This window comes from Hyperoodon ampullatus, assembly GCF_949752795.1.
Source record: "Hyperoodon ampullatus genome assembly, chromosome: 14".
NCBI classification, from domain to species: domain Eukaryota; kingdom Metazoa; phylum Chordata; class Mammalia; order Artiodactyla; family Ziphiidae; genus Hyperoodon; species Hyperoodon ampullatus.
This window is the reverse complement of record NC_136927.1, coordinates 22,673,012-22,685,466: the sequence shown is the minus strand read 5'-3', so window position 1 is coordinate 22,685,466 and position 12,455 is coordinate 22,673,012. Positions and strand designations below refer to the sequence as shown.

The 12,455-nt window shown below is 49.8% G+C and overlaps 1 protein-coding gene across 2 annotated transcripts; it reads right to left on the bottom strand.

Annotated features, from left to right (window-relative positions):
- Positions 1-1,856: 1,856 nt before the first annotated feature.
- LOC307063306 (tryptase-like) lies at positions 1,857-3,187 on the bottom strand (the record flags this gene model as incomplete). 2 transcript variants are annotated; one of them, XM_079719357.1, is made up of 5 exons in its annotated part: positions 1,857-2,021; positions 2,095-2,258; positions 2,411-2,676; positions 2,788-2,959; positions 3,127-3,187. In XM_079719357.1, 5 exons carry the CDS (start codon positions 3,185-3,187, stop codon positions 1,857-1,859), a joined length of 828 nt encoding a protein of 275 aa, XP_079575483.1. The 2 variants fall into 2 exon arrangements, with proteins under 2 accessions (XP_079575483.1, XP_079575484.1); XM_079719358.1 differs by having other exon boundaries at positions 2,788-2,953.
- Positions 3,188-12,455: the final 9,268 nt, after the last annotated feature.

Genomic DNA, 12,455 nt, shown 5'->3' with positions numbered 1-12,455 from the left:
TTCAAGTCAGAGTCGGAAGTTGGGGGAGAGCCTGTGCAGAGCCAGGGCCCCCAGTGCCCCTCGGTCCCCCAGTCTCGGCGGGGATGCAGGGACAGAGGCCGGTGGGGCTGGAGAAGGACTTGGAAATACAAAGGAAGCTCTTGCCTCAGTGGTTCTGGAGCCTCACCCAACATGGAAATCGGTTCTAGAGGATTAGCATCAAAGTATGTCTGTGTGTGTGAGTGCACACACATGTGCATGAATGTATCTGTGCCTGTGTGTGCAACAATTCAAATCTTCAATCTGTAAACACAAACACCTCCAACTTTGCAAAGCCAACAAAACAATTTTCAGCAACTGTGGAAGACAAAGTGTTAATGCAGTCATTTCGTTGAATACCTTAAAATGACGAAAAGAAACCGAGGACTCCAAGAGCCTCACTAACAAGGAGAAGCAGAGCTGCTGGCAGAAATGATCTGTTAGACAAACAGGGAGTGTTCACCTCCCCCCACCCCAGGAATGAGATAAATGCAATCTACAAAATGAAACAGCAAAAGGATGCTATTCATTACAAGAATTTCAAATATTGAATATGGATTATGCCTTTTTGCCCACAATGTAGTGTATGATACATTTATTTGATTATGTTCTGTGTATTACATGTATTACACTATGCGTCTTGTATCATGTTTACATTATTACACTTAGACATGATATATTATGTCTCACATTTGTATCCAGTGTGTTTCACATTGTGTCACGGTGTTGGATTCAAAGAAAACCAGAGCAACAGGGGAAAAGAGACCCCAGTACAGAACTGGGCACCATTCCGAAGAAAGCAGGGACAAGTGGGGATTGTAGCCAAGGAGCAAGGGGTTGGTGGTCAGAGAATTTCTAAGAGGAGACAGCAGGTCTGGGGGAGTTCTGTTTAAACCACCCTAAAGAGGCTTCTACCGACACATCCCAGGGAGATGAAACCTAGGGTGGGGAGAGAGGGGTTTTGATCAGATGTGAAGGGTGATTGGGTACCAAGGGCAGGGGTTTTTGCTAAACTGACTCAGCAGGGTTCTTGGTAAAATGGGGGATAACCAGGAAGGGTACAGTTGGGTCCAGGAGAAGGTTCAGGAGCCTGACTAAAGTTTGATCAAGCAAAGAATCCCTGTCATTGGCAGTTATGAGGGAGTGCTGTGATGCACACGGGTAGGAGGAGACAGGGGAACAGCCTTTCTGGAAATGAAGTAGCAATGCCCCTGTGGGTTCTCCGGGAATTTGCTTCAGAACACAATCACCAATAAGGAGACAGTGCTAGAATGCAGATCAAAAGAGCAGCCTTGTGCATAAGCAGGAACACATTCCCAAAAAAAGCCAGTTGGGAGACAGGGGACACAGGCGTGTCTGTGAGATGAAATGAGACAAACGTGGAGGGTGCAGTCCTCTGGGGACTGAGATCTGACAATAGCAGGGTATGGCTCTTCCCTTCAGGAGGTGTGTGCTCTATACAAGCCAGTGTGCAGAGAAGTGGTCCTGGGCGCAAGGGGCAGGGCGGGGCCATCCCCACAGCAAGGCGGGTGCTCAGGGCCCAGGGACCCACAGAGAGGGTGGCTGCACCTGGCTGGGCCCTGGACCCTTCCCTCTCCCTCAGCGACACCCACAGCCAGAAACACAGCGACGACCACATCTGTTTTTCATGATCTTTAATGAGCGTTAGTGCCCACTGCCCGCTCCCTGGGCTCGGGGCAGGGGCGTCAACAGGGGGTGCTCAGGGCAGGGGGCCAGGGAAGGTGGGGAAGGACGCTGCCTCAGCAGGAAGCAGCAGTGTGGGGACAGGAGGGGGCTGGCTTCTCCGCTGACCCAGGTGGCAACCCTGGGGACCGGGCTCAGGGCTCCTCGGGGACGTACTGGTGGATCCAGTCCAAGTAGTGGGTGATGCGGGTGTAGATGCCTGGCCGGTTGGGCTGAGCACAGCCGTCGCCCCAGCTGACCACACCCGCCTGCAGCCAGGTGCCATTCACCTTGCAGACCAGGGGCCCTCCGGAGTCACCCTGGGGAGGGGAGGGGTCAGCGGTGGCTGTGAGGCCTGGGCGGCTGGGGGCTGCAGGGGGACGCGAGACCCGCCTGGCAGGAGTCCCTCTTGCTATTCCCGGCACAGAGCATGTCATCCCGGACGATCAGGATGTTGTCCCCTGTGTACAGGCCAGTGTGGTATTTCATGTCACAGATGCTGTTTTCCACGATGGGGACCTTCACCTGCTCCAGGGGAAATGGTGGTGGCAGGGGTTCTGGGGGTGAGAGGAGAGGAAGGATGCTGCATCAGGAGAGTGTGGGATCACCGCCCTGAGCCTGCCGGTTGGGACCCTGTTCCCCAGAGGAAACCCCAGGTGGTGGAGCCGTGATGTGCCCAAGTCCCCCTCCAGCGGTCCCTGACACTCACCTCCACTGTTCAAGTTGCCCCAGCCTGTCACCCAGCACCTAGTCCCCGGGCGAAAGGTCTCCGAGGCAGGGGGCAGGGTGACCGGATGGACGTGGCTGGAGATGTTCACGGGGTCCCCAAGCTCCAGCAGGGCGATGTCCGCCCCGTTCTCAGCTATATAGTAGTTGGGGTGGGGGATGACCCTGCTGATGGGCAACAGCTCATCCTGGTAATAGAGGTGCTGCTCCCGCAGCTGCACCCTGAGGACTGTGGGGTCTTGGACTTTCCTGGGGAGAGAGAGGGGCACCTACTCAGGGGCTGAGCCACCTCCGGGACACCCAGGAGTGTGAGTGGAGCCCCAGGCCCATCTCTACCCGCCAGGCCCTGTGGAGACTCACGGTCCGACGCAGTGGGCCGCGGTCAGCACCCACCAGGGGTGGATCAGGGAGCCCCCGCACATGTGTTTCCAGTACTGGGTGCTGAATCTCAGGCTCACCTGCCAGGGCCACTTGCTCCCAGGGGCCTCCCGTCCCCCTACGATGCCTGCTCGCTGCAGGGCCTGGTCTGGGGCTGGGGCAGGAAGTGCCTTCAGGACACGACACGGCCCGGCCACCAGGCTCAGCCCTTCCCTGTGCCAGCACCACCCTGGGCTTCTCTGAACCCACCCACCCATCCCTGGGCTAGTGGGGGGTGGGGTGAGGGGACAGAGACAGCACGGGCCCAGGGTCAGGACTCACCAGTGGCCGCATGGACCAGGCTCACCAGGAGGGGCAGCGCCAGCACCAGCAGATGGAGCATCTGGAAGGAGCACGGAGGGGCAGCTGGAACTTGGCTGCGGGTCTGTGGGGTGTGGGCTCTGTGGGGTGGGGTGTCTGCGGGGTGCGGGGTCTGCAGGGTGTGGGGTGCAGGTGGAGTCGGGGCCCCCGGTGATCAGGGAGTCAGTCCAGGCCAGGGGGTCTGGGGCCTCAGTGCTCCGGATCTGAGGCTCGACCACCTGCTCCACGGTGACACCCAGATGTTGGGGTCCTGCTGGGGGTTCTCACCTTGGCGGGCCCAGCTGCTTTTGCCCAGTCTGCTCTCCCTGCCCTTTTATCCTCACAGAGCAGGACAGGGTCTGGGGAAGGGTGCTGGTCATCCAATCCAGAGGGGAGGAAGTGGATGACTCAGACCCAGTGCCCGAGTCCCTCTGGCCAGGAAGAGGCCCTGCAGCCCCCGCCCCAGATGGCAGACCCGATTCCTCTGTGAAGTTGGACAACAGTCATCTCTGGGTGTTATCTGAGCAGTTAACTCTGCCATCAGTGGGACCTTGTTATCTGGTGATCTGAGTGCCATCAGCAGAGGGACAGGCAGAGGGAAGTGAAGGGGAGATGACAGGAGAGGCCAGTGCCAGCCTTCGCTGGACACTCTCTACCAGGCCCACCACCCCTGTCCCCTGTCCTGCAGTGCCAAGGCGACCACTGTCCTTGTCCGTCCATCCACCCCACCTCCTTACTCTTCCCTGAGCGTGCTGGTCACCCTGGGCTTCCAGCCCACCTCCTCACCAGACGGCCTCCTGGACCCCTGCTTCCCCCACCCACACACAGCCACCCGGGTGGCCCCTCCTATGCCCTGGGGGAGCCTCGCCCTGGCTCTGTCTCTGGCTGGCTCCCTTGAACACCCTAGGGGTGTATTCAACTGGATTTCTCGGGGGACAGCATCCTGCTAGAGGGAGGCCTGGAGACCGCCCCCTCAGGCCTCCCTCTAGCAGACAGTGCTCACTTATTCTCTCAACAAACTCGTCCTAGCACCTCCAGGTGCTGCATCCGGATCCCATGCACCAGGTTGATGGAGATGGGACCCTAGGAGCCCACGGTGGAGGAGGCAGGGACAACAGGTGACATGCTGGTGCCCAGGGCCCGCCAGGGGACTTGGCGGGGCTTAGGGAGCACAGAGGGCCGTACCTCCAAGGAAGGATCTGATTGGCTCAGTCCTGGGAAGCTGACCAATCAGCAGCTTGAGGATGTGATTGCTCTGATTGGCTAACATTGGACCAACACCTGGCCAGACCAAAGCGGGTGGGAGGGGGCTAGGTGATGGGAAGGAGTTAACACATTCCACATGGGTCCCCCTGAAGACCCTCTCAGGTGAGTATCCTTAGTACACAAGGACCACCTCCTCACTCTTGCAACTCAGTAATAACAAAAAGTTTAAGTCCCTCATATAAAATCAGTAATAACCAAATAAATAAACAATTCATTGAAGAAATGTAAATGACCATGTGCACATTAAAAAGATTTCACCTAGTTAATAACGAAAATGCAATATAAACTGAGCGATCATCTTGGGGGTCACGTTTGCAAGGTTTCTGAGACGCAGTTCCCTGTGTTGCAAGGTTGTGTCCCACGTGTACCACGGGCTTGGGAAGAGATGCTGTTGTCAGGTGGTGCCATCAAGGGCCCTAAAACAAGTGATCTCTTGACCTTACTGTGGATTTCTAACTGTGGAATGAGTGAGTGACGAGTGAAGGCCGTGGGTGCATTCAGCCCCCGGGTAGCCCCTGGGGAGGTCTCTGGCTGAGGCTGTGGTCTTTGGGGCTAGACACGGGGGTCCTGCTTCCCCAGGCGTCGCAAGCCACTGGTCTGAGGTGGGACCTGAAGTGAGAAGGGTCGGGGGGAGGACTCCCAAGGAGGAGCCTGGGGGATGCCCAGAGAGCCTCAGCCAGCCAGGGACAGGGGGACCCAGAGGAAAGTGGGGCTGGGCCACCCTTGGTGGGTGGGCTGCTGCCCTGGGGAGGAGGGACCTGGGGGGTGGGCCTCCCCAGGGGTGGGCTCTGGGGGTGACAGGGGGAGCATGGAGGAGATCAGAGTTGGGGGCATGTGTGTGGCGGGGGGGACTGTCTTCTGCAGCCCTGGTGACAGCCGAGTGAAGGAAATACCTGTCCGCCGAGGACGTGGCCTGTGTCCCATGGCACTCATCTTCCAGGACAGGCACAGCCACCCTGCCAGCCATCTCAGACAGAGAGATCCTCCTGTCCCTGGACTGTTGGCCCATATTCTCCAAACTACCCGGAGTTCAGGGCCCCTGTAACATCTGGGACAGTGTGAACAGGACAGAGGACACAGCCAGTGCAGGACCCTCAGGGTCTCCACCAGGCATGCTCCAAGCGCGGTTCTCGTGAAGAGAAGAGATGAAGAGGCTCTGCTGTGTTGGGAGGGGAGCTTGTTCCATGTGAGGGTAACGTGTGCTCCAGGCCGTCTCCACCTTTCCGAATCCAGCCCAGTGAGGTCAGTAAGGATCCTTCACCCAGGACACCTGCTTCCGGCCAAGATGGGTTTACGGGGGACATGTGCAAACCACCCCCCCACCACTGTAGGCAGCTAGACGCTGGGGAAAGTACACGAAATAGCAGTTTCAGACATTGGGCAAGAGGCAGCTTGGGACTGCCCCTGAGAGAAGGGCGAAGGGCGAGGCGAGAGCCACAGTGACCACAGCGCACCTGGAGGCAGCTGTGAGGGGGTGGGGAGCCCCAGGCAGCCAGAACTCGTGAGGCCGCGAGCCAGGGAGGAGACACCTGCACACAGTGAGTTCCAGAGGCCCCCAGAGGGGTTCCCTGGGGTCCTGCCAGTGCTTGAGAGGAAAGCGTCAACACCAGGAACGAGGTCAGGGACAAGAACCACCTGAGGGGAGCAGGCAGAGGATTCCGGGTGCTCACACAGGCGTGGGAACGTCTCATGGTCCCCCAGCTGATTGGAGAAACTTCATGATACCCGGCGCTGGCCAAGTCCCATCAACTTAGCAGTGGAGTGAAGTTAGCACAAGAGTGACCGCTTCTCCAGACCCACCCTGACAAAGTTGACGAGCAAGCCTCAGAAGGATCTGGCGGATTCCAAATGACTTAATGGCATTCAGGAACACAGCCCCAAACATTTGAGGTAACATAGCAAAATCCAGCCACCAACCATAGGGTGTGCACAAGGTCTGGCGTCCAATCAAACACTACTAGGCACGGTCACAAAAAGATGAATTCTGTACGACTCTCCTTGAATGAGGTCCCTAGAGATGTCAAATTCATAGAGACAGAAAGTAGAAAGTTGGGTGCCAGGGCTTGGGAAGGGGGAGGGGGGTTGTTTAGTGGGGACGGAGTTCCAGTTTTACAAGATGGTTTACCACAATGTGAGTGTACTTCACTGAACTGTACACTGAAAAATGGCTAAGATGGTCAAGTTTATGTTACACGTATTTTGACACAATTTAAAAAAAATAAGTTTTTAAAAATTACCAAGCATGAAAAGAAATTTTAAAAAAAGATGACCTATAGCCAGAAAAAAAGTCAGTCACTCTAAACAGATCCAGAAATGATGGAGTTCACAGGCAAGGATGCTGAAAGAGCTGTTACAAGTATGTTCAGGTAGAGGAAACGTGAGTGTGATGAGAAAAATGGAAGCTGTAAAAAGACCTGAATGAAACATCTAGACACAATCGATAAAATCTCTACATTGAAAACAACACATCCTAGATGGAGTTATTGACGGATTACACACAGAGGAAAAGAACAGTAAAACTGAAGACATAGTAATAGAAACTGTCCAAAATGAAGCACAGAGAGAAAAAGCCAGGAAAAATTTAACAGAATCACCTGGGAGTATCGAACAGCCTCTCATAAATTATCTGGGGCCCCAGAAGGAGAGGAGGAGGAATAAACTAAAGTGATATTTGGGGAATTAATGGCCCCGAACTTTCCATATTTGATGAAACTATAACCAGAGATCTAACCATCTCAATGAATCCCAAATAGAATAAACCTAAAGAAAAACACGCCAAAGCACGTCATGTATTGCTGAAAGCCAGTGAGAGAGAGAAAAGATGAAAAACATCCCCAGGAGGAAAAACACAGTACACAGAAACAAAGACAGGGGACTTCCCCGGTGGCGCAGTGGTTAAGAATCCGCCTGTCAATGCAGGGGACACGGGTTTGATCCCCGGTCTGGGAAGATCCCACATGACGCAGAGCAACTAAGCCTGTGTGCCACAACTATTGAGCCTGCGTTCTAGAGCCACGAGCCACAACTACTGAGCCCATGTGCTCTGCAGCAAAAGAAGCCACCGCAATGAGAAGCCCACGCACCGCAACGAAGAGTAGGCCCTGCTCGTTGCAACTAGAGAAAGCCTGTGAGCAGCAACGAAGACCCAAAGTAGCCAAAAAAAAAAAAAAATCTGAGGGGGAGTCATTGTTAAATCAGTAAAAAAAAAAAAAAAAAAAGAAAAGAGAAAAAGAGACTATGTACATTGAGTTATTTAACCAGAGTAAATATCGTTCAAAAAAGGAATGTGAAACAAAGGTTTTTCAGTCAAACAATGGCCGAGAGAATCTATTGCCAGCGTACCTGCACTTCGAGAAATGTAAAAGGATGTTCTGGAGACAGAAGGATGTGATAGCAGAGGAAAACGCTACAGCTGGACAAAGTGAGACAAGCTCTGGAAATGGAAATGCCTGAATAAGAAGACATTTTTTTCTCTCATTTAAAAAACATTTAAAGGATAAAAGTTACTATTTTAAAGCAACAACTGAAACAGTGTACCGTGTGGTTTATAGCCTACTTGAAGGTAAAGTATGTGACCACAGTAACACAAAAGATCTGCAGACATTTAAAGCCTATTGTTATGAAGCGAAGTTGTATGTGAAGTTGTATAATCATTTAAAAGTAACTAAAATTTTATTTTTTAGAGCAGTTTTAGGTATACAGACAGTTGAGCAGAGAGTACAGAGTTCCGATACACCCCCCCCCCGCAATTTTCCCATCATGAACATCTTGTGTTAATGAGGTATATTGTTATCATTGATGAGCTGGTATTTTTTTAATATTTATTTTATTTACTTATTTAGACTGTGCCAGGTCTTACTTACGGCATGCGGGATCTTTAGTTGTGGTATGCGAACTCTTAGCTGTGGCTTGTGGGATCTAGTTCCCGACCAGGGAAACTTGGGCCCCCTGCATTGGGAGCGCAGAGTCTTACCCATTGGACCACCAGGGAAGTCAGTCCTGATGAGTCAGTATTGATACATTCTTATTAACTAACATCCACAGTAGACATTAGGGTTCGCTCTTGGTTTTATATATTTTATGTGTTTTGACAAATGCATAATGACATGTGTCCACCATTACAGTAACATACAGAAGCGTTTCACTGCCCTAAAAAATCAACTGTGCTCCCCCGATTCATCTTTCTCTCCTGAGCCCTTTGCAACCCCTGATCTTTTTATTGTCTCCATAGTTTTGCCTTTTCCAGAATGTCCTAGAGTTGGAATCATACATATGCAGTCTCTTCAGATGGGCTCCATTCACTAAGCAGTATACATTTAAGATCTTTTCATGGCTTGATAGCGCATTTCTTTTTTATTTTTGAATTTTATTTTATTTTATATACAGCAGGTTCTTATTAGTCATCTATCTTATACATATTAATATATGTCAATCCCAATCTCCCAATTCATCCCACCACCACCACCACCCCCCGCATTTCTTTTTATCACAGAATATTCCACTGTTGAGATGGTCCACAATTTGCTTATCCATTCACCTACTGAAGACCTTTTGGTTGCTTCCAGTTTTTGGCAATTATGAATAAACCTGCTATAAACATCTATGTGCAGGTTTTTGTGTGGACATAAGTTTTCAACTCACTCGCATAAATGAATACCTAGGAGCGTGATTGCTGGATTGTAGGGTGAGAAACTGCTAAACTGTCTTCCAGGGTAGCTGTTCCATTTTGCATTCCCACCAGTAATGAACAAGAGTTCCTGTTGCTTCACATCCTCACCAGCGTGTGGTGTTGTCAGTGTTTTTGATTTTTAGCCGTCCTAATAGGTGTGTAGTGGTAGCTCATTGTTGCTCTAATTTGCAGTTTCTTAATGACGTATGATGTTGAGCATCTTTTCATGTGCTCATTTGCCGTCTCTATATCTCCTTTGGTGAGGTGTCTGGTTAGGTTTTTTGCCTATTTTTGTATTTGGATTGCCTGCTTTGTTGTTGTTGAGTTTTAAGAATTCTTTGTATATTTCGATAACAGTCCTTTATGTGATTCATGTTTTGCAAAGATTTTCTCCCATTCTGTGGCTTGTCTTTTCATTCTTATAATTGTGTCTCTTGCAGAGCAGAAGTTTATAATTTTTATGAAGTCCAACTTATCCATTTTTTTCCTTCATGGATCTTGCCTTTTGTATTGTATCTTTTTTTTTTTTTTTTTTTTTTAAATTTTGATGAAGTTTATTTATTTATTTTTGCGGTACGCGGGCCTCTCACTGCTGTGGCCTCTCCTGTTGCAGAGCACAGGCTCCGGACGTGCAGGCTCGGCGGCCATGGCTCACGGGCCCAGCCGCTCCGCGGCATGTGGGATCTTCCCAGACCAGGGCACGAACCTGTGTCCCCTGCATTGGCAGGCGGACTCTCAACCACTGCGCCACCAGGGAAGCCCTTGTATTGTATCTTAAAACTCATCACCAAACCCGAGGTCATCTAGATTTTTCTCCTATGTTATCTTCTAGAAGTTTTATATTTTTCATTTCACATTTAGGTCTATGATCCATTTTGAATTAATTTTTGTGGAAGGTCAGTGTCAAGATTCATTTTTTGCACGTGGACGAGCAATGTTGAGCACCTTTTGTTGAAAAGCTTGTCTTTTCTCCATTGAATTGCCTTTGCTCCTTTGTCAAAGATCAGATGACTGTTCTATATGAGTCTATTTTGGGGCTCTCTATCCTATTCCATTGATCTATTTGTCTATTCTCTCATCAATATTATCATAGCTTTATAGTAAGTCTTGAAGTTGGGTAGTGTCCGTCCTTTAACTTTGTTCTTTTTCTTCAATATCGTGTTGGCTATTTCATGTCTTTTGCTTTTCCATGTAAACTTTATTTATTTATTTTTTAAACTTTGTTTTTTAAATTTTATTTATTTATTTTATTTATTTTATTTTTGGCTGCATTGGGTCTTTGTTGCTGCACGTGGGTTTTCTCTAGTTGTGGCGAGTGGGGGCTACTCTTTGTTGCGGTGCATGGGCTTCTCATTGCGGTGATTTCTCTTGTTGAGGAGCACGGGCTCTAGGTGCACAGGCTTCAGTAGTTGTGGCTCACCGGCTCTAGAGCACAGGCTCAGTAGTTGTGGCGCACAGGCTTAGTTGCTCCACGGCATGTGAGATCTTCCCGGACCAGGGCTCGAACCCATGTCCCCTGCATTGGCAGGCAGATTCTTAACCACTGTGCCACCAGGGAGGCCTCTACGTAAACTTTAGAATCAGTCTGTTAACATTCACAAAATAGCTTGTTGGGATTTGGATTGGAATTGTGCTGGACCTATGATCAAGTTGGGAATGTTCGGCATCTTAATAACACTGTCTTCCTATCCATGAACATGAATATCTCTCCCTTTATTTAGACTCTTGATTTCTTTCATCAGAACTGTGTTGTTTCCTCATATAGATCTTGCACATACTTTGTTAGAGTATTCCTAAGTACTTAATTTTGGGGAGTGTTAATGTAAATGGCATTGTATTTTTAATTTCAAATTCCAATTCTTCACTTCTGGAATATAGCAATATATAAAATATAACAACTGGGGGTTCCCTGGTGGCGCACTGGTTGCGAGTCTGTCTGCCGATGCAGGGGACACGGGTTCATGCCCCGGTCCGGGAAGATCCCACATGCCGTGGAGCGGCTGGGCCCGTGAGCCATGTCTGCTGAGCCTGCGCGTCCGGAGCCTGTGCTCCGCAACGGGAGAGGCCACAACGGTGAGAGGCCCGCGTACCGCAAAAAAAAAAAATAAATAAAATAAAATAAAATATAACAACTGACTCTGTAATATTAACCTATCCTGCAACCTTGCTACCATACCGTATTAGTTCTAGGAATTTGTTTGTTGTCTATTCTTTGGGATTTTTCTAAATGGACAATCATGGCATCTTCAAACAGAGACAATTTTATGTCTTCTTCCCAATCTGTACACCTTTTATTTCCTTTTCTTATCACATCGTTGAGGACTCCAGTAAGATATTGACTGGAAGTTCTTCATTTCTGTTACAGTGTTCTTAATTTCTAGCATTTCCTTTTGGTTCTTCCTTAGAGTTTTCATCTCTCTGATCATATTACCCATCTGTTCTTGCATAGTGTTCACTCTTTCCATTAGAGCCCTTAGCATATTATCATAGTTATCTTAAGTTCTCAGTCTGATAGTTGCCAATCTCTGCCATATCTGAGTCTGGTTTTATTACTTGCTTTATCTTTTCAGACTGTTTTCCTTGCTTTTAGCATGCCTTGTGATTTTTTTGGTGGAAACTGGCTACAATGTACTGGCTAATAGGAACTGAGACAAATAGGTCTTTAGTGTGAGGATTTGTGTTTACCTGGTTGGAGTTGGGGTGTGTTGACTGTTTGTGAGGCTTCAAATTCCTCTGGTGTCCTGGTCCTTTCTCTTCTGTTGCCTTTGGTTTCCCTAGAAGCTCCTCCTTAAATAAGGTTTGTGTCCACAGCCCTCTCAGTTGTGATCCAGTGTTATTATGCTGGAGCCCTGTTGATTGGGTGGGGGAAAGGTTCAATAATCCCATGAGTAAGTCTCAGTTTTTTAGTGGGCTTACAGGAAGGCTGGAGGGGACTGAGTGGCCTACTGTCCTTCCCCAGGTCTGGTGAAGTGGTTTTCCTTGAGGGCAGGCTTCTGTCACAGACAACAGAAAGCTCTGGGTGCATTTCTAGTTGATTATTTCCCTTCCCCTTGCTTGAAACCTGAAGGCTTTTTTTCTTGGATCTTCTCCCTGAGAGCCTGGTGCAGCTCCTGCAGGAAACTCTCATCAAAGTGCAAGCACACCCAGGACTGGTGCCCCAGGAAGTTTTAACACCCAAGCTCCCAGGCTCAGTGTCCAGCAGCCACTTTGCACGTGTTCTCAGGCTCTGAAGCTTCTGCTCAGTGGGAGCTTCTCTGTAATCATCTGCCTGTCCAGTTTGGGGACAGAGGTTTGCCCTGTGACCTGGATTCTCCCATGGGACTTCACTTGGCCTTCAGTTTGTTCTTCACTTTCTTGTTGTGAGGATGGAAATCAT